This window comes from Stegodyphus dumicola, chromosome 4 (assembly GCF_044657685.1).
Source record: "Stegodyphus dumicola isolate Sdum_Otavi_A_Nest chromosome 4, ASM4465768v1".
In the NCBI taxonomy this organism is placed as follows: Eukaryota; Metazoa; Arthropoda; class Arachnida; order Araneae; family Eresidae; genus Stegodyphus; species Stegodyphus dumicola.
Window position 1 is genome coordinate 86039698 of NC_140771.1, and position 23512 is coordinate 86063209.

Consider the following 23512-nt stretch of genomic DNA (forward strand, 5'->3'; position numbering starts at 1 on the left):
ACAGCCTGTTATTTTTAAAATTGCAACAGAAAGAATCAAGAATCCATGACCATTCGTTACATTTACCATATGGAAAATAAGATTAAAATTCTGACCTCAGAGTTTTAAAATGCAACATATTGCCATCCATAATTCTTCTTTAAAAACAATATCATTCTCTATTAAAAAAAGTTTTTGTTTTACACAATTAGCCCACAAACTCAGTCTTCTCTCAAGAGCAATAATTTCTCATAGGCATTGAGAACAGTCAAAGATTTACTTTGTAGACTAAGATTTAGTTCATTTAGTTTTGAGAATAAATTGAGCTTTGAGAAAGATAAGTTAATGTAGTTACCCAAATGTAATCAGTAATGGATTGGTAAGGGAAAAAAATCATATTGGTAAGGAAAAAAAAAATGTGAAATCTAATTTCACTTACAAATAATGGGACATTTTTGCAATTCTAAGAGGAGCACAAGAACAGACGTCAAAGACCCATAGTTCAAGAAACACTGGTTTAAAGAAGTGTTTCAATTCTAAAATATCAGTTTTTATTCCACAAAATACTACAAACTGAAGATATTTAACTGATTCAGAAATTAGTTTAAAAAAAAAAAGGTGTATGAGTGTACTGTAAACTGAGTGTATGTAAACAACCACTTTTTTCCAACCTGGAGAAAGTAAAAAAAAAAAAAAAAAAAAAAAAAAAAAGACAATCATAAAAAAAAATTTATTTAAATCATAACAGATTTTAAAAAAGAATAAATTTCAAAAGTTTATTAAAACATGAACAATGATAGAAAATTATTATCTACAATAATAATTATTGCTGTTCTTTAAAAACTGCCTAGTATCAGCAAAATTCATAATGCTACAATCACTTTTCCTTTATTTTTTCCACTGTACAAGTACTGAAAGAAAAAATTTAAGAAAGATTATAAAATGAAATCTAAGCCTCTTTTCATTACAAAAAAGTATCTTAATAAAAACTTAGCTAGCTGATAATAATAAAACTACTACGATAACACATGCCAAGCAATTTTCTACAGATAGACACATATGCACCAATTTGCCTATTATTCTTATCACTTTGAACTACTACTGTTACTGTATTAATCTTATCTCTTATAACATCCTTCTTATAAAAGTAGGATAACAGAAAATAGATAGAAATTGTCATTAGCTGATAACACACACACACACACACACACACACACACACAAAAAAAAAAAAAAAAAAAAAAAACCCTTAGCACTATCTCAGTTAAGTGTTAAAAAAAAGTTATTTGTCAGTTTTAAACATATAGTCATCAGCTACTAGAAATCATGAAATTCTTGTACAGTCTCAGGTCAGAAAAGGTTTGAAAGGGTCCATGCTTTATAATTCAATATGATAAAACACAGTAATGATAAATTGATAATATATTATGATATGGTAATAAGATATCACAATAATGATCAGATAATATTATTATCTAGGAGAACAAGAATAAATTATTTCTTAGGATAAAATTAGCAAAGCAAGGATCTCTGGCATTGATTTTAATCACGACTCTATCAATTTTAAGGGTGAACAGGTGCACGTCTCTTTTCGCCAAGAACAAAAAAAAATATGAAATGAAGGGAAAGCTACATTGTATTTATACCCAGCAGGAGTTAAGCAAACGAGAAGGTGACACATCTGTTGGCAGACATAGTAATGAAAATTGAAAAACTAGTTAATAAAATTTTAAAGGCCTGAAATAGAATTAAAGACATTAACTAAAAAAGAAAACTGTTTGTGAATGTGAAAAGCTTAGAAATGCAATTTAACAACGGAAGAAACTTCTTGCATAATTTTTTCAGATGTAGTCAAAATTATGATTAAATTTCTAACTATGATTAGCTGCCGAAGACTTGTTAATTTTGCATTTCTGGACAGAATATTCATGTTCCTTGATGAGAAACTTTAACGCTCTTTTTGTTTGGCTGATATATTTCAAACCACACTAACATGATATGCTATAAACTCACTAGGAATTAAAGTCAGAAATGGAATCTTTAAGAACTAAACCATGGATTTTATTGATAGGCGAGAAATGACTTAAAAAACCAAACTTCTGTAGAATCCATGCAATTTCGTAAATGACAAAACGATGAAATGGAAGCACAGAAGGGTTATTTCCAACTGGCAGAATGTCTTCTTTGATGCTGAGATGAAAATTTCTTATGGTTGCAGCTTCTTGAATGAGCTCCTAACAAAGCAAGATGCAAGTTTTGACAAAAAAGTATTATGTTTAGTTACATGGGAAGGAAAGCAATCACAAATCATATAAAACACCGAAAAGCATAAAATCATTTCAATGAAGATGAATTCAGAAAATTAAAATAAATAATAATAATAATAAACAGTTTTGAAGCACAGCAATCTCTGGTGACAGTTGCTAATCATCAAATTTAAAGAATAGATAATTTATTTAAACAAATTTAAACTCTTTCATAACTAAGGACAAAATGTTAGCTGCAGAATTAATGTGAGCTCTGAAGCTTATTTATTCACATATAATGCATTTAATGATTTTTTTTTGCACTTTTACATTCTCTTTTAATGCATTTAATGATGCTGCTCTTCTATTCCAGAAAATGTTCTATAACAGAAATAAAGCTAAAACTTTGACCTGGGATGCAAAAAAATGTCATATTTATGTCATTTGGTTTAGCTCCATACATAAAAAAGATGCTTGTTTCTGATCTTAAGAATACCAAATTCATTATATCAAATGAAAGGAAAGAACAGATTAAAATTTTGGAGTCAAGAAAACAAAAATTGAACAGAGATGTTTCTTCAATTGACTTGTAAATTACAGAATTAAAATAACAAATCTAGTTTTATGCTGGTTTTTTTTATTAATGTTTTGTTTAAATATTTTGATTTTTCTAACCTCTTATTCAAATTAAAAATTACATTTAGTTTGTATTATATAAGCTCATATTAAAAGTGCTTCATCAAAAGTCTGTTGATTTCTTAAAAAGAAAACTGATTTTTTGATCTTTCAGAATTTAGCAACTGTTGTAGTATTAGAGAAGTGCTTGTTCGGAAATTATATAGTATTATTTAATAGAATAAATATAACTGCTCCCCCACTGCCATTTTTTAAACAGCAACTTTCATTCCAGAATTTATCTGTAATAATTTTTGAAACAATAATGCAATTCATGACATAATTTTATCACAATCAATGGTTGAAAAAATCCAATGTTTAAAAGTTTACACATAGCATTGAAAAATCAATGAATTTCATTTTTTGATTTTGTTTATAACTTAGATGGAATGACTTGCAAGTATTTAATTTCTTTTGTAAATGTATGTTTTCATGCACGTAAAATTAATTAATCAGTTATACTTTTAATTAATTATATTTGTGCAGACATTTTATTATAAATGTATGTCAGTGACTGCAAATATTTCAGATACACTAACAATCAGTTCTGTTATTATATACCCTTTTCCTGTAATTAAAAATGGAATTTATTTGTGCTTAATTAATTTTATGATACAATTGATTGAAGAGATTGTTGGTTTAGTGTGTAACTACCATACAGCAAGTTTTCTTAGTTTCGCAAAAACTTTTGTGTTTTTAAGTAGTACCATAATTCATTTGCCCTCAGCACAGCGAAGTTTCAAACCTGTCTTAGTTTTCTATATTTTATTTAGTAATTAAAGAAAAAATAAATACCACTACTTTTTCCCCTCTTGTTTTTATGGCTTAATTCTCTATTTTTAAAGACGGCTTCAGGATGACTTCAAGAGGAAAAAAAAATACGATGAGATATTTATCAACAAAAAAGAGAATACCATATTCTCTCATTCTTTCATGTACGCTTTCCACAAAAGCAAATGAAAATCAGGAGTGTATCTTATACACATGAATGATTATAAATAGGTACATAAAAACATGTGGCAACACTGTAGTCTGTATTAATGATCGAGTAGAAAATCCACTATTGCTGTGTGAACATTACATAGGCTTGTACAAGTTTAGTTGTGGTAGCAGGTTACAGTGACATGCTGTAGGATACTGGTAGTACAGAAAATTAATCTATGGTACCTACACTAATTGTAAATAAGAAGTACTATATACAGAAACATGTTCCTTTCAAATAATAATAAAATTTTTACCTCAGTGCATGGTAATTACTACTTTCACACTTCCAAAATGAAATATATTGTAGATGCTAGATAGGCTATCTGTGGCTCACCCTTAGGAATTTTTTTTTTTTTTTTTATTTGGAGGCCAAAACGAAAGGTGTGGCTTATACACGCATGAAAAACTTTAAAAAAAAAATAAAGCAAAAAAAAGCTTAACGACGGGGTCGTTTAATATCGAGTCAAAGGAATGGGGAAAGAAATAAAACAAAATACGTCATTATGGCAACAAAAATATGTGGTGTGACTGTAACAGAAAAGTCCCAAGTTACTTTCATGCTTAAATAATCAAACTACAGAATTAATCATACTTAGAATTCTATAATAAATTTAATTTCATTCTACAATCTGAATACTCAGAAAAGATCTATGCAACTTACATCCATAGCTCTCACAATATCTTCCAATCCACTGAATGGCTTTTCTTGTGATCTACCATCATCAATAAACAACTTAATTTTCTTTTCATGCATTAGTCTGACCAGAAGACTTAAATAATGAGGGATATCTGATTTGAAATGAGGAAGAAGGAAGCCACTAAGAGTGGCAGATTGAAGAAGAAGCTGTAAATACATAACAAGATTACAATAAGAATTAAGACAAATACATACAACACATTTTTTTAAAATTATTCCTTAAAAAATTAAATATGAATTATAAATTATAAAGAACATGAATTAAAAACATAAAGCATTCCTCAAAATTAATTGTTGGAAATATTTCATTCAATATACATTTAATGTAATAGGAACACACATTCAATGCATTCTTGTCACAAGAAGCAGACAAAAGCATGAACAAAACGACTTCACATTTTCTCTTCTGATGTAACACTGGCTGATATCTTTTAATATATCTCAGTATATAAATTATGTTTCGGTTTGCTTTTTTATGCCATTTCAACAAAAACTTAAGGAAACATGCACTTTTCCAAATGTCGTGCTCATATAAGTTTATCCTGTGTAATTACTAATAAACTTGAATATCTGCTGAGAAAGGATGCTCAAGTGATATACTAAACTAAGGATCGTCCCTCAGAGGGTGGTATAAGAGAGTAAAGGGTTAATATGTTTGCTGCCATCTACGAGAATAATCGTAGTTGGCAACTTGAGTTTACTTGCTACGATCGCCTTACCAAAAATACTGAGTACAATTATTGCTGTAGTAAATATGTAAGATATGTGTAAATGTTTGGCGTGCAAAGAAAGGACTAAATAATACCCCTGGCATACTGATTTTTTTTAATGATATTTGCGTGGATGCTTTTGAGCATACGACACCTTGCAGTCCAATAAATAAACACAGCACATAGTCTGTGGAGTCAGCAAGTGCAAATCTAAAAAGATGAGTACGTAATTAATCCTGTTGTATCATGAATCTGAAGCAAGCAACACCAATAGCTCATGGCAGAGAAACACAGATCTATTTGTTCAATAACGAGCACCAATTCTTAGCAGTTGCAACATCCCTGTAATGATAGGTTTGGTTTATTTAACTATGGCAAAGCCTCGAGGGCTATCTGCCTAAGGGGAGGGATGCCTTCATGGAGGACTTTCTAAGGGAAACTGGCTGATATACATGTTACATATGGAGAAAACCACGAAAATGCCTATGCAGCCAGCTCGTTTGTGAGATTCAAACCTCAAACCGAACTAATAATGTTCAGCAACTTTGTCACAAGTAATATGCCATTATGGCAACAAAAATATGTGGTGTGACTGTAACAGAAAAGTCTCAAGTTACTTTCATGCGACCCTCCAAAAGTAATTACTCCTCTCCTCTTCACATGGTGTCAAAAAAAAGGCACAAACGAATTGAGACCTGTGGGAGATTTTCGGAGGTTAAACGCTCAGACAGTGAGGGATAAGTATCCTATTCCCAATATTTGTGATTTTGCAGTGGAGTTACATGGAACAAAGGTATTTTCTCGATTAGATTTGGTTAAAGCATATCACCAAATTCCAATTAATCCCTCTGATATCCATAAAACGGCTATTGCCAATCCTTTTGGACTTTTTGAGAGCACAAGAATGCAATTTGGGTTATGCAATGCAGCTGCAACCTTTCAACGTTTTATTGATGAAGTAACTCGCGAGCTGCCAGGAGTATTTGCTTTTGTCGACGATATATTGATAGCGCCAAAAGACGAAAATGAGCATTTGATACACTTAAAAGCCCTTTTTGGAAGATTAAGTAATTATGGGTTAAGACTTAATGTATCTAAATGCAGTTTTGGTTTAACTTCTTTAGAATTTTTGGGTTTTCACGTATCTGAACAGGGTTTAAAACCTTTACCCAAGAGGGTTGAAGCTATTCAAAAATTTCCTAAACCAAACACATTAACTCAGTTAAGGAAATTTCTTGGCATATTTAATTTTTACAGACGTTTTGTCCCAAGAGCTTCAAATGTTTTAGCTCCCTTGAATAATTATATCCTCTCGAATGGGACGACGAAGCTGAGAAAGCATTCGAAAATGCAAAAAAGGCAATTGCTGAGGCAACCCTCCTCAAACACCCAATTCCTGGTGCGACTTTGAAACTTTGTACTGATGCATCGGATGCTGCGGTTGGTAGCTCATTAATGCAACTGCATAATTCAGTTTGGGAACCCATTGCGTTTCTATCCGTTAAACTCAGCAAAAGTCAAAGGAAATGGTTAACTTATGATTGAGAACTATTGGCAATTTATTTGTCTATTAGTAAGTTTCTGCACATGCTTGAAGGCAGGGTCTTTACAATCTACACTGACCAAAAGCCCTTAATATATGCTTTTAAGCAGAAGCCCGAAAAGTGTTCTCCACGACAACTTCGTTATCTTGATTTTATTGGCCAATTTTCCACTGACATACGATACATCAAAGGTCGTGATAATATCGTTGCTGATGCCTTATTTAGGGTAGAAATAGATGCAGTATCAGATAATCAATACTTTGATTATAAAAAATTATCTGAAGCACAAATTTAGAACTTTGAAATTCAAAATTACTTATCTCAATCTTCACCAGTTTTTAAACTTGAGAAACATTACTTTCCTTTAGAAGATGTTACTCTTTACTGTAATATGGACACAGGTATACCTCGAACGTTCATACCTGAATCTTTTCGCTCTACAATATTTCAGAAGATTCACTGTCTTTCTCATGCTGCTATTTCAACTTCAACAAAATTACTAAGCACTATTTTTGGCCTAATATAAAGAAATTTATTAAAACTGCAGTTCAATCATGTCTACAGTGCCAACGTTCTAAAATTCATAGGCATACGAAATCACTGTTGGGTACCTTTTTCCTTGCCTGATACAAGATTTGCACATATCCATATTGATTTCATAGGTCCTCTCCCACTGTCTGAAGGCAACCGCTATTGCATGACAACTATTGACAGGTATACCAGATGGCCAGAAGTCATACCTATTGCTGACATGTCAGCTTAGACGACTTGCAAAGTGTTAGTGCATAACTGGATAGCAAGATTTGGCTGCTCGGTATCAATAACAACTGATCAAGGCCGAAATTTTGAATCTAACTTATTTAAGGATTTAATGAAAATTTTGGGCACACATCGCATTAGAACTACTGCTTATCATCCTCAGTCCAATGAACTGACTGATTGAGAGATTTCATAGGCAACTTAAAAGTTCAATAATGGCTCATAACAACCCAAAATGGACTGAAATTCTGTCTATTGTTCTGTTGGGTATTAGATCTGCCATTAAGAAAGATATAAATGCTACTTGTGCTGAACTTGTCTATGGTACTACACTTAGATTACCGTCAGATATGCTAAATGCTACAAATATTGTATCGCCTACTGAATCTTATGTGTCACAACTTCGATCAGTCATGCATTTAGTTAGACCTATTCCAACCTCTAGGCATATTCAATCACCAATTTATGTACATCCAGCACTTCAAACCTGTTCTCATGTATTTCTGCGTATCGATTCTGTTAAACCACCTCTAACTCCACCTTACACTGGTCCTCGTACCACGGTTAAATGAATGGATAAAAATTTTATTATTGAGGTAAATAACAAAAAGATTATAGTTACAATCGATCGTTTAAAACCGCCATATATGTTGTTAGAATGTATAAATTCACCTGTATTCTTCAGTTTCCACAGGAAGTCTGCGAAGATTAAAAAATTGTTCCAAAACAAGTAGTTACCCGAAGTGGATGTCATGTTCATTTTCCTAAAAACTAATTACTGTAAATTGATTAAAGTTTTCTCTTGTGGCTTGCTGCAAACGTTACAGTGTATAGCTATTTGATTAATTTTTTTTTTTTTTGCATACGTATTGAGAGTTATATAAAATGCTTATTAACTTTTCATTATTTTTGTTTCACTAAGTTATGCATTGTATGGGTATAAATTCCAATCAGAATTGTAAATGTATTATTACTATTCATATATTTGTATTTCTTTTTGTACGTACAATTTTAAAGTATAACTTTTATTTGAATGTGCATATCTTAAATTGGAAATTTACAGCCAACCCCTTTTGAGTCATGACTGTGTCACTGGGGGGATATTCTGTGGCAATCTAATGTTCGACTGCATGCGCAGCCAATCCATGTCATGTGGTTTATGTAAAAACTGCTAGCGCTGCAGTGAACTAGCTCACTTCGCCCTTAGCTGGAGCATAGGATGTTTGAATTTTAGTTTAGTAGATTTTGTTATTTCATTCCGTTATTTCAGTTGTGTTTAAAGTTATGGTGTGTGTGAATAAAGGTTATATTTAAGGAAAAAGGAGTCATGTCAATTCAAGGATATACACCAAGCACATAACTACCATGCCACTATAAATGATAGAATCTGGCTTTATGAATGCACTCTCTAATAGTCTATTTGATGTTTCTAAGAGGAGCATGTAATTCAGGTTGGTTATAACTACAACGAGCATGCCTGCCTGTTCATAGCAAGGAATAACTCTATGACTGGGCATCCATTGCAAAACAACATCCATTCCTGACTCAATTAGAGAGCTAATCAGCAATTTTCACTGAAGCTCATTGTAAATGTTTGGCGTGCAAGAAAGAACTAAATAATACCCCTGGCATACTGATTTTGTAAGGTCAATATTGTAATATTGTAGTTTGAATGGCAGTCCAAGATTCCAAGACAGCAGCACAAGCCCCTCCAGCCATCGCAGAGCTATCAGTATAGATATGAGTCTAGTGCACTGTAGGATATCTCTCAAAGATAGTGGCCAGTGCTATAGTTTTAAGGTCAACACAGAAAGAAGAACACCTTTTAAGGTCAAAAGCTGCTCATGCAAAATACAAAAAGCCTGGAAAGGTTATAAGGTCTAAAAATAGTCAACAGATTTAAGGGAAGCCTCACATTTCTTGATAGTTGATCAATCATCACAAGAAAAGAGTTTTATGGCTAATCTATATTGAGCTGGAATATCAAAAAGCTGTTTTACAAAGGAATCTTTCATGCATAGTCAAAGCAGCGATCCGCCAAATTAGTAAGCCAGTCTGCAGTTCCATGACCACCACAGGAGTTGAAAAAGCTGCACTAATAATGAGCCAGAGTGCATGGTTTTGGACAAAATTCAATTTTGACAGAGTGAAATCAGATGCTGTTATTAGTAATTCTGCACCATAGTCAAGAATTGGACTATGTAAGGCTGTTATCACATCTATAGACGTGCGCGCTTACCCCGGACAATTCCGAGAAACGAGTTTCTAGTAGCACGGCTTTAAGCTGCAGGCTTCCGAGAAATGTTTCGTCTAGCTAGGAGGAACGTGTCCCGGCTACGAGCAACATTTTAGAACTTTTCCCAAAATGTTCCGGCCGGAGACGTGTTCCTCGAACGTTCAACCAATCAGACGAAAGGTCAGCTTCTGAAGGATCTAGGTAACTTTCAATATGGCGATGGCTCTCACTGTGAAGTGATGGACGGTGGAAATAGAGGCCGATTTAATTATTCCTGTTTTGTTGTAATACAACTGCCTGAGTCATTTTTTAAATGTGTATATATTCATTAAATATGTAATCGTAGAAATTTCAGAGTTGACATTATTTTACGACGTTCTTGCATTTCGGATTTGTTTACAAATTGTTCGTAGCCAAAAGTTCGCCAAATTTGTCGTATTTCGTGCTGATCGTGTATTATAACACTGTTATATAATAGAATTTTATTTCTTAAATTTAAGTTGAATAATTTTTTAAAATCCGTTTGTATATGCGCGGCTTTTCTCCTAATTACTTATCTTTTAAATTGTTAACTGCATAATCAGTGACACATTTTAAACAGCATAAAAGATGCATAAAAAGAAAAGCATAGCTTATGTAATAATGAGAATACTCATTAAATTTGTCTATTATTTTCATGTTATTAATGAAATACTTTTTGAATTATAAATACATTAGAAACTATACTTTTATTGGAAATGCTACCTATTGAAACATTGAAAATTTATGGATTTATTTATTATGTATGATGAAAAACATTTGTATATACATTCATTAATATAAATCTTATTCATTACATTAATACTAATAAATATATATTAACAACTTCTAAAACATCACATCTCTCTATCTGTATGTAAATATATGACTTATTAGATGTGTATATATATATATATGTATGTATGAATACAAAAATGAACATTGCCAAGAAGTTTATTTGAAGTTACTTTTAATTCAGATAACGATTATGTAATTGGCAGAACTATAGTTATCAGTTCTTTGCAAATTATTATGGGTATGTAATAATCAGTTGAAAAATAATTGATGAGTATTTGAGTACTAAAGAGTGTACACATTTTGTTATTGGGTTAATTCATAATTATATCATACGTATGATCTACGTAATAAAAACATGACTAATAAATAATAAGAAATGTAACAGCTGTGCATTTATAACATTTGATTACTTAAAACAGCGCACAACTGATTATCACCTTCATGTCTGTTTACACAATGAATTGCACTTTCCAATTAACTGCACGGTCCTACTAGTGGCCGAAGCGTCGTTGAACACTGGTAGTTCTGTCTCAGGTTAGAATGCCGCGAACGGGCTGGCTACATGACGTTTCCTTGGTTTGCCCCATTTGTAACTGGTATACGAGCCAGTTTTAAAAAATCTTCTACAAAGGGATCTCTCCTGTTGTTATCCCTCGAGGCTTTGCGGTAATCACATAAAACCAACTGAGCCCACCAGCAGCCGAGCGGTAAAGTCGCTGAACACTGGTAGTTCGGTCCGAGGTTCGAATCCCGCGAACGGGCTGGCTGAATGGAAGCTTTCGTGGTTTCCCCCATGTGTAACGTGTATACGAGCCAGTTTCCCTTAGAAAGTCCTCCCCGAAGGCATCCCTTCCCTTAGGCAGATAGCCCTAGTGTGCTTTGCTGTAATCTCAATAAATCAAACCATAAAACAAACTCATGATGTGAACACCTAATTTCTAGAGTTGGTATAATTAATGTGTTTTAGGTATATTACCGAGTGTTCTATGGGACAGTAAACAACTCGCACATGTTTGATTGCTCATGTATTCATATGCTTTATTTGATCTTCATTTTGATAAATAGTATCTGCTGGCTGTGAGGAAGTAAATATCAGCCATATAGATTTTTGTCATTTGAATGGACAAAACAGTAATTACGAGCCATAAAGTTAGTCAGAAAATGCTTTCACCAGGTCACAAATTTTCCAGTGAGCCATCAAATTTTCATTGAAATGCAGACAACAGAAAATACACATAAGCGATGAGTGATAAATAGACTTATCCAGCACATGTTTTTAAACTATTCTTAGAGTGTATACAGAATTTGGCTATTACTGATGTAATTGATTGCTATAACCAGAAGTGTGTTTATCTGTTACATGAAGTGCCAGAGTGGAGGTCAAAGTGATTAACTTAATAGCAATCACCTTTCTATTATCTTCCATTATTAACAATAAAGTTTAAAACGAAAAGCGTGTGAGCGATACAAAACAACACGAAGAAGCGAATGTCACTTGAAAGGAAACGTCACTTTCGCCAATCTGAGCGATAACTGATTCTTGTTTGGCTTTCAGCCTGTTTGCCAAGTGAAGATGGTAACCCTGTTTCGCCAAAGGCCGTTTCTCAGAACTGTTGCTACAAACGTTTTGTCCCGGCAACAAACAGCTAATGTGATAACGGCTTAAGAGGTGCAAGTTGTGGTAAGTATATCCTGAGAAGATGCACATTTCATGTCAGCAGTTCTTTTTAACCCATTCAGTAGGTGCAATGCAATGATTCCACACTTACCAGCCCAATGTCACTTATATGTGAAGAACACCAATTCAGCCCAGCATCACGTATGCGTAACTTGAAAATGGGGTAATTTTTTTTTTTAATGCCAGTAGATGGTGCTAAATGGTAGCAGTTTTCACATTGGTTATGTCATGTGGATTTTGTCTTTCATGTATGAACATCAGTTTTTGCTCTGTGCTTCTGATTTTGATTGATTTATTGGTGTAAACAAACTGGGAATCACAGCTCTTTAAGTTAAACGGACACCGGCGTATTTGTTTAATTTGTAAGGAATTTAGCTTTTTGTTGCCTTTGTTTTAGTCTTTGTGTTTTCGTTATTAAAATGTGGGGAAGTGCATCCAGCTTAATGTTTTCATTTATGTTTTTTTTATTGTCTTTTTTTATAGTTATTTCAGAACTGATCATAGACTTCCTTGGTTAATTCAAACGTAACTTTACAGCTGTCGACAGGCAGTTTTAGATCAATCATAGTACAGATATATGATATAATTTATAGCATGCAGCAGCTAAAGTTCTAATAGTGTTTATAATGCAACAGCCAAAATTCTAGGAAAATTTTCCTCTCATCGTTCTGCTGTGAACAGGTCAGTGGTCAGAGCTTTTGCCACTCATAGCTATCCCTGAATTTACCCCCTCTCATGATATTTAAACAAAAAACTAAAAAATGTCAAAATGACATACATGGAAAAAATTTGCGTTCATTTTTATACAAAAATTAATTCTATCATTTTCAAATTATAGTATTATTTTGCTTGTTTTTTTTTTTTTTTGTCCTTAAAATCCTTGAAAACATCATACAAGTCTACTTGATTGCTAAAAAAAAAAAAAAAAAAAAAAAAAAAAAAAAAAAAATACTTAACTGCATAAACATTAATAGTTCTGAAATACTTCTTAATGCTAAATCAGCATTTATTATTCTAAAATACATGATATTTATTTAGAAAACTTATCTCATAACCAGCAGCGCTTACAGTAACCATGAGAAAAGTTCGTAACAGTACTTGGAACTTTATTCTAATGATTGTATTTTAAAATTAATTGCAAAAATTCAAAAGCACTGCCCTTCCATGTAAGATAAGGAACTGCTCTGTTACCAGTTGGCTGACTGGCTAGCATACAGAATTCATTTACTATAGACTACTGATATGATCCACAAGCAAAAAACCATAGGTATCTGAAATTATGTCAGTTATGTATAATTTATGGAAAAGTATATAAAACTAGAAATTATGATATTAAATATATTAATCTGGCACTTTTTGATGCATTTAAAAGTGTATGTTATTTTAGGAATTTTGATAATACAGTACAAAGTCTTTAATCCGGACGTCCATAATCCGGAATGATCTATAATCTGGACCTCAAAGCTGCAAACTTTCTGCGCATGCGTAGCATTTACACATGTGCATAATACCTTTATGCATGCGTATAATACGTTTACGTATGCCCACAACACGTTTACGCATGCGCGTTTAATGTATAACAGACAGTATAAGCTAGGCTAAAACTATCTAATTATCTATTTCAGTTAATGCTGCAGATTGCATTGTTCCTTAATCTTCTAATTTGTTCCTTAATCTTATTATTTTTTGCAGACTGTTAGAGCAATTTTATAAAAAGTAAGCTTGAACTTTCGATTATGTCAAAAAGAGTTTCCGATTCTGGAGCTGCCAAAGGATCTACAAAGCGAAAGCATGTTTTGATGTCCATCAAACAAAAAGTGGAATTGCTGCAAAAAAATGGATAAAGGCATGAAGAAAGTGACAGAGCGGTTAGTGAAAACGAAAAAATTTCGATTGAAAAGTTAGTCGGCATTTTCACCACAGCAATTACAGGACTTGGACAACGGAGCTTTGTAACTGAACAAGAAATTATGTTTGTTTATAGAATTAAAGAGAAAGTATTAGCACATAAAACGAAGCAACTTAAACAACTTACACTGAAAGAAATGTTTAATAAAGTAAACAAATAATTATTAAGCTTTTTTTTTTTTGTAAATTTTAATACCTTTTAGATCATAATTGCTCTTTATTTCATAAATTACGGTTTCATATTTTTAATTGTATAATTTCTGCATGCCATCTTACCAGATTTAAATTGATGATCTATAATCCGAAAAAACCCCCTAATCCGGAATCGCCAAAGTCCCGACGAGTCCGGATTAAAGACTTTGTACTGTATCTGGTTGTAACAAAAGTTTTCTGCCAAAAAACGTTCTTAATAAAATTAGGGGGGACAAAACATTCTTATAAAAGTTAGGGGGGACATGAAAGCAGTATCTTTAGTCTTTAGTGCGAGTAGTAATCACCCCACAAATCTATGATTTTCTGCCAACATTTTGGCAGTTTTCCAAAGCCTTCAGCTCAGAAACTTGGTGGCTGTGAGTCTGAAAACAGATCAACCTCATTCTGGATGTTCAGTGCAAAATGGAAGATAGCATCAGCAAGATGTAGCTGCAGGTGTGAAAAAAGGTAGAAGGAGAGATGGTGGGGCTGTATGGTGGGTGTAGCAAAAGATCCCATTCACATCCATACAGAGTTCAGCCAGTGAATGCAGACACATGTGGTCTTGCATTATCTTGATGGAACATTTTCTTTTTGCGCTGGAACTCAGTTCGATACTTTTTCTTGATAGCAGTGTCGACATGGACTAGCATCTTGTTGTACACCTTACTGCCGGGGGTTTTACATTTTACCAGATACTCTTTGTGGATAAATCCTCAGCAATCCCACCAGATACAAAGCATGATCTTGTTACTAATTCAGAAGGTTTTACCCAGCTGAGGATGGTGGTTCCGTAAAACCATCGAAACTAGTCCTGTGAAAATTTTGTAAATATAACGCTGATTTTTGTTGTTTGACTTCTGAATTAGTATTTATTCGGCGTGTTATTGTGTCTTAATTATGATCTTGTTAGTCAAAACGTGCTTTACGAAGCTGTCGACAGGCTCACCAGCAGCAGACGAACCCCCTTTTTGGCCTGCGTTGTTGAAGTAAATCCACTTTTCATCATGAGTGACGGTCCAGTCCAGAATTTTGTCTTTGTGTTGATATTCGAGCAGATATGTGCAAGTCCAAATACATCTGTCCTTATCTGCTTGAGTCAGCTCATGCGGCACCCAGTGATTGAACTTGTGCATCAAGTTTATGCAATGCATAGCATGACTAATGGACATGGCAATAACATCTAACTCCTTAGCAAGCTCTTAAGTTGTTGCATACTGATCTTCTACAAGTTCTCACAATTGAGCCTCATCAAAATCAGTAGGTGGGCTAGAGTGCTCAGCATCTTGAATGTCATAGTCCTCGTTTTTTAAATTTTGGTACCAATCCTTTACAGTGTCATATATGACATTAGTACCTAAAGCTATACACATGATTTGGTGACATTCTGTAACTGACTTTTTGTAACAGAACTGGAGTAAATGATGGTTCTAATCTGGTAGTATGATAGTTCCATTTCAGACACCTTGTACTTAATGATAATGATATTTTTTTACAAATTTCACAACACAATGTTCTAAAGCAAGTCTCTTTCAAATGCCAAAAATCCTTTGACAAAATATGACTAAACATGCCAATGTAAATTGTTTGCACATGTGATATTTATGGTGGTGGGGATAATTTCGTTAAAACCTGATATAGGAGACTGGCTTGTTATACATAAAGAAAATTTATTGTATGACATATTCTTCCCCGTGAGCTTGCATATTAATACAGTCAAAAGTCGTTAATTCGGACACCCATAATCCGGACCTCAAAGCTAAAAACTTTCTGCGCATGCGCCGCGTTGACACATGCGCATAGGCGTTTACGCGTGCGTGCAAGACCTCTTACGACTGCGCATTTGCGTGTGCGCAAGTGCAGAATACGTTTTTGCGTGCACGTTTTATATATAATGAACGGTATAAGCTAAAATTATCTAATTATCTATTTCAGTTAATGTTGATGATTGCGTTGTTCCTTAATTTTCGAATTGGATCCGGCTTATAATTTTTTGCAGACTGTAAGAGCAATACTATAAAAGTAAACTTGAACTTTCGATTATGTCAAACAGAATTTCCGAATCTGGAGCTCCCAAAGGATCATACAAAACGAAAGTATGTTTCGATGTCTATCAAACAAAAAGTGGAATTGCTGCAAAAAATGGATAAAGACATGAAGAATGTGACAGAGAGGTTAGTGAAAACGAAAAAATTTCGATTGACAAGTTAGTCGGTATTCTCGGCACAGCAATTAACGGGACTTGAACAGCGGAATTTTGTAACTGAACAAAAAATTATGTCTGTTTATAGAATTAAAAAGAAAGTATTATCACATAAAACGAAGCAACTTAAACAACTTACATTGAAAAAAATGTTTAATAAAGTAAACAAATAAATATTAAGCTTTTTTTTTGTAAATTTTGATATCCTTTAGATCATAATTGTTCTTTATTTCATAAATTACGGTTTCATATTTTTAATTTTAGAATTTCTGCATGCCATCTTACGCGATTTAAACTGATGATCTACAATCCGGAAAAATCGATAATCCGGAATCGGCGAAGTCCCGACGAGTCCGGATTAACGACTTTTGACTGTAGTTCAAAAGAATTGCTCATCCCATTATACATGATATTAGTAGTTATAATATCCAGCTGGAAACTGGAAGATGATTTTAATTCTGGTATAAGCCCACTGATTTTTTACATTACTGATATGACAAAAAATATAATTTAACAGTAGCAAATGAACTAAAAAGTGAGTAAGATTTTGTCAAACAAAGCTAATGGCTTTCCACAGTCCTTTAAATAAGTAAAATATAAAGAACTATCTAATTCCTATATGCATGCTCTCATGGCATAAATGGTTAGCATATTCAACAGGCAATTGGAAGATATGTAGTTTGAGTCTTGCTAAGGAACTGGTTGAATTTTTCTGTTTTATGTTTGAATTATTTACTAACAGATAAATATTGTTAGGGAATGTCCAGCCGCTGTAAGATAGCTCCCTGCAAGGCAGGTTTACGGTTGCCAGATTTGGCATGAAATCGCCCATTTGGCAATATGCCACAGATGAATGGAGAACTAGAATGAATTCTTACTGGTTTGGCCCAGAATGTTCTTGAAGGCAGGCTGAAAGTTATTTAACCCTGCCTGTATGCGGAGTAGCAGTCTAGTGTCAAGTGAATCGGTGTCTCGGCAATGGATCAAGTGTGTGCGTGTCCAGTGCATCGTCTAGTCTATTGACTTGATTATCAGTCTAGTGTATCGCGAGTTGGTGCATTGAGCGTGTCCATTGCTGACGCTATTGTATTGTCAAATGCATCACAAGCTGTAGTGTGTCGAGTTCCGAGAACGACCGAACCAAGTCGAGAGCTGTATTCTAGTGCTTTGCTGTGAAGCTGTCTTTACCATTTTAGCCTGATAGACTGCGTTGCTGATTGTTTCAGCATGCTTGTCGTAGTTTTTCGACAACTGTAAACATGTTTTTGGAGCTGTCCTGAGTAATACTAGCTAATAAATTGTGTTTAGATTCTTCAGAAAGTGTTGTTGTCAATCACTCCAAATCCATGATCATGTAAGAGTGCAACAATACCTTAAAACAAGGTTTCTTAAACTTCTTTCAGTTGCGACCCCTTTTTATCACTGAGATTTTTTCGCGACCCACAGGACCCCATAATATTTACAAAAATTTTGTGGGACCCCATAAGTATCGTGTAAATCTGACACACGCGTGAGTCAGTTTTTCACTTGTACTGTAATATACTATGGCAGTTTTAGGTCATTACGTTTAATTTCTAATTTTAAGACATAGAGTAATGTGAAAATTTTAAATAAGTAACAGACGAAATGACAGTATCACTTGCAAAGAAAGGAAAATGAACGTTTATGTTATAAAAAAGAATGTGTCGAAATGTTTTAGTTTTTTCTTTGTCTGTAATGTCTTATCTTATCTTTATCTATTTTCAGATACATTGTGTAAAAATATTTGGTAATTGTGAAATTATTATAATAAGAAATATCAAAACTGCAAAAATTTTTGGTGACCCCCTTGGGAGTCGCGACCCAAAGTTTAAGAAATCCTGTCTTAAAATAACATTTTTATGAATATTCATTTATATAACAACTTAAATTTTTAAATAATCTTTATGAAATTATCAGTAGGAGAAAAACAAAGTCACATTTTTTCAAAGCGAAAATATTAGCTAACCAATAACTAATTATAAAATTCTACCTAATTTCTCTCAGGCTATGCAAATGAATAGAGACATCAACCTATAAATATTCACATATAATTTGCGCATGGTGACTGTCAAATAATATTACAAAGTATAGGATAATCAGCATTTTAGTAAAAGAGGATAAATGTGCATAAAAAATGCAAATACAAATTGAATATTTTGAATAAATTACTATCATCTATGAAGTAAAAATAATACAGGGAGCACAATTTATACATAAACTAGCACTCAAAGGGAAAAACTATGTACAATAGAGGATATTCTGTAAATATTTTTAAAATCTAGCATTAAAATGGCAGTGGGGAATATATTTGAGGAAATATGGTACTGCTTAATTATGAAGATAACAGAGACAAACTCTACCTGCATTGGTAAATCGCTGTTCATATGGTATGATAATTTTGACTCTATATACTTTGAAATGGCACCAACAATTACAAGCCTTCCTTTTATTGCTAGGTGTTTGGAAAGTATGTTAAAAGTTTCTCCTCCGATGGTTTCCCAAATAACATCAATGCCACTCTAAATAAAAGAGATCAGAAATAGTAACTACATTTCAAAACAATAATTCAGGTTTTGTGGCTTATGAGAATACAATAGAGCCTCAATTATTTAATTTTAAATCATAGCAATTTTTCTTTCACAATTTTTTTTTTTAAATTGTTTATTTAGAATTCCAAAAATACATAAACTAATTACTACTATTAACATTTCAACAAATTTATTTCTTGATAAATAAAATTTGTTTCCTTCAGGGAAATAAATAACCCATACAAAATTTTACTTAATAATAAAAATATTTGTAAAAATTAAGAATAGCTCCATCAAAATTTTCTCAAACTGAAAATTTTATCAATTTCTTATATGCATTTTTAGACATTAATATTTTTCCCTGGAAAAAATAAACTGTTACTTCTTTTTGCTACAGTTCTATAATAATATCAGTGGCTGCAGGATCGCACCACTTTTTAATCAACAAAATATCAGCAGGACCATAGAAATAGGGCTGGCTCTAAGCAGAATTGACGCAGGACACCAATTTATGGAAGGTGTCAGGTAAGTTTTTTTTCACAAGCGACAATTAAATAAATATATGTTTTGAAGACAGTGAATCTAAAGATCAATCAGAAGCTTACACTAGGAAACATCTAAATATCTGCAAGACAAAAAATAGTGGTGGTAAGATATTTGGATTCTATGAATAAGACCCCAGGTTGATATCACTGGGGCCACATAGCGCGGCATTTCCCATTTACACTAACATAAAGCACAAGTTAGAACTGCAATATCAGAGAACTGCAAAAAGTGAGCATTGAGAGCCATCACAAATTATTTACACGTGTTATTTATATGGAATGTCAACTGTACTGACAACTTAGGGCAGCAAAAATGCTCGAGAAAAGGCTGCGTAGAATCATTAGGATGTTGCTCTAAATATTAAGAAACTTTCCTTAAGGCTCGCATGGCTAATTTTCCTACTTCAAGATTGTCAACATCACTGCCATTCTTATTGTACTTCCAATTTACAGCACGAATGATTTCATCATCACTTGAAACTTGAAAAATTGGATTACTGTTTAATATATTTATTTATGCTATAGCATTATCTTGAGAGGTGTCTTCACATTTATTGAAAAATACCCATAAATTTATTGTCAATCAGTATTCATTAGTGTTGCTTTTGCACACAATGGTTGAATTTATCTGATTATAGCAAAGTATGGGAGAGTTATCTGTCTAAGGGAACGGATGCCTTTGTGAAGGACCTTCTGAGGGAAATTGGCCCACATCTACATTACAAATGGGGAAAACAAGAAAATATCCATGCAGACAGCTTGTTCACTGGAATTTGAACCTAGGTTGAATTACAGTTATCAGCTGTTGATGGGTTCTTCAACACAAATAAATCATATCTGTTATCAAAATAACCAATACAAAGACCATTAAATGATCCAACATTAATAAGAAAGGCAAAAAACTATCAATCACTAATAAGAAAATTCACAAATGTTATTGATTTTTGTTGTATCCTCTTTAATGTTACTATAGTTTCCTGGTGATTTCCTTTTATTAATTGCTAGTTGAATTAATTCAGGTTTGGTTGATAAAAGGCCAGTTAACAGACGTTCTACATTTGTTTAATTTTCAATTTCTTAGTTTTCTTTTGTATTAACTAACCCTAAACTGCATTATGCTGCCAAATGGCTTCACAAGCTATTTATCTTCTTAATCACTAGCAAAATGTAACCATAAGGCAACACTGTGTATCAAGGGCAAGTTTTGGATATCTTTAATTCGATTGAGATACGTGCGAGTAACGCGTGCCTACAAAAGTATAGATAACCTTATCTAGAAAATAGCAATCAGGCATTTAACATTAAGAATTAGATTTAATAAGGAGAAGTAATATGGGAGATTTAATAATACATAATATTGGCTTAAGGAAGCGTATAGTCCCCACACAGATCGGCGTTACATATTACGTGGAAGGCACAAGACGAGTTGTTTCAGACACGCACACACAGACTGAAGTCGTTAACCAGAACTGCCGGGGGAAATTCTTATTTTCTCGTCAGCCCGTAGGGTTGTCAAGCAGGTTTACTGTTTTGCAAATTGGCGCTTTTCTCCAGAGTTTTTGAGTCTGTATCGCCTGTTTGGCGCTGCCGCTACATACTCCCTCCGCAGTGTCAAAGAAATGTGACATACTGACGTGGGGGTCGGATTAATCGTCCAGAATGGGTGATACCAATGTCCGAAGGTTTTTTTACACTCTTTGGAACAACTTGTGAAGAGTCCATGGTTACAAAAGCGGGTTTCAATCTATCTATGGAGATTGTTAGCCTAATCCATTTTATTTTGAGATCAAACGTTTTATCTCGTGTTTCTAAAACTTTAAATGGTCCATCATAAATTGCCAACAGATGGTAGTAGTTACCTGTAATGTAGCAATAAATGAAATCATGGGATAGACTTTTCAAATCACTTGAATGACCAAATTTCGGAATTCCCATTTACAATTAAATGTTTTCCCATGAACACTAAAAAAATCATATGCATAAAATAAACATTTATCTTCTATTTAACAGGCTTTTTAAGTTAAAGCTAATATTAAAAAAAAAAAAAAAAAAAAAAAAAAAAAAAAAAATAGGCCATTATATATATCTGTAGCCATCTGGCAACATTATATAGGAAGGACGCAGTGAACAATTCAACTCAGCACTGTAGTTCAGAAAGCATGTGCTCTGTTTATATTTCTTACTCTAGATTTTTCTTTTCTTTGTTCATGTAGTTTTAATTATGAGTCCTTGTGATAGGATTGCAAGTAATTTATATCTTTTTTAAAATTTTATAAGTTATATAAATAGAAGCAAATAGGTCTGTTTACTTTATTGACACAGATGTTAAAAAGAAACTATTGATAGATGAAATATGGAATGCTCTGTCAAGTGGAAGTGTTGAAGATTTTGATATTAGTGATGAAAATCCTACATTTAATCCTAATGCTCTCTTTAATAGAATTCAAGAGGATTCTTCTGAATGTGAAGATGATCAAGAATCTTCTAAGAATGAAGAGAATATTCAGTATGAAAGTTCTTCAAGCAACAAGACATAGAGAAAAAAAGGAAAAATAAAATAAAAATCTGAAAGGTTTCATATTTTTCCAAAAGGGCTTTTTTTAACATTTCATGTGTTACCTTCATTAATTAAATATCATGTTCTTTGCACTTAAACCATAAAATTTAGTTCAGTAGCAATGTCGCAAAATAATTTTAAAATGAGCTTATCTTTAGAATTTACAATCCACAGTTCCGCGCCCACTGGAGATAAAGAGGTTTTTTCCCCACCATAGAGTGTTGCCATTGCTCGCTTTTAAATCATTGAGTTTGTTACTAAAAAATTCGTTAAAATTTTACAAATATGAAATCGATAATAAAATAAATTCCAAATTTCAAATTTGGTCTTCACATGCCCATATTCGTAGGAGGATTACGTCATTGAAAATTCGATGGCTCTATGTACCGTTTTTTATCACAATGCGAGAAATAGATATATAGTCAAAAGTCGTTAATCTGGACTCATCGGGACTTCGGCGATTACAGATTATCGATTTTTCCGGATTATAGATCATCAGTTTAAATCTGGTAAGATGGCATGCAGAAATTATAAAATTAAAAATATGAAACCGTAATTTATGAAATAAAGAACAATTATGATCTAAAGGGTATCAAAATTTACAAAAAAAAAAAAAAAAAAAGCTTAATATTTATTTGTTTACTTTATTAAACATTTCTTTCAATGTAAGTTGTTTAAGTTGCTTTGTTTTATGTGATAATACTTTCTCTTTAATTCTATAAACAGACGTAATTTCTTCTTCAGTTACAAAGTTCCGCTGTTCAAGTCCTATAATTGCTGTGTCGAGAATACCGACTAATTCGTCAACCGAAACTTTTTCATTTTCAATAACTTTCGTGTCACTTTCGTCACTATCAGAAGCGAATTATAATGACGAGGAATTTGATTTAAATCATATCAAAGACGGAATACATCGAGATGAAATACTATATTTAGTAAGGAATTATAAGCCAAATAAAATAAAAACATCTACCCTGAAGATAAGGATAGTGCTGACAGATCAACTTCCAATTCATTGCGCGCAGCGGCGACCCCCCCCGCAGAGCAGCGTGAAATTGATAAACAGATTTCGGAATGGTTAGAGAAACGAAGGATATGCCTTTATCCATTTTTTGCAGCAATTCCACTTTTCGTTTAATGGACTTCGAAACATACTTTCGCTTTGTAGATCCTTTACATATTAGTAAATATATATGGGAAATTCTATTTGACATAATCGAAAGTTCAAGCTTACT

General features: G+C 33.0%; 1 protein-coding gene across 3 annotated transcripts in view; it reads right to left on the minus strand.

Moving 5' to 3' along the window:
• Positions 1-690: 690 nt before the first annotated feature.
• LOC118190067 (prostaglandin reductase 3-like) overlaps positions 691-23512 on the minus strand; it is a 41365-nt gene continuing 18543 nt past the window's right edge. For all 3 annotated transcript variants that reach the window (XM_085815146.1, XM_085815145.1, XM_035360759.1), the window contains 3 exons: positions 19008-19166; positions 4545-4727; positions 691-890 (listed from right to left, as the gene is read on the minus strand). In XM_085815146.1, coding sequence (XP_085671272.1) covers positions 843-890; positions 4545-4727; positions 19008-19166 — 390 coding nt within the window. In that variant the 3' untranslated portion in view covers positions 691-842. The remainder of the gene's footprint in view (positions 891-4544; positions 4728-19007; positions 19167-23512) is intronic.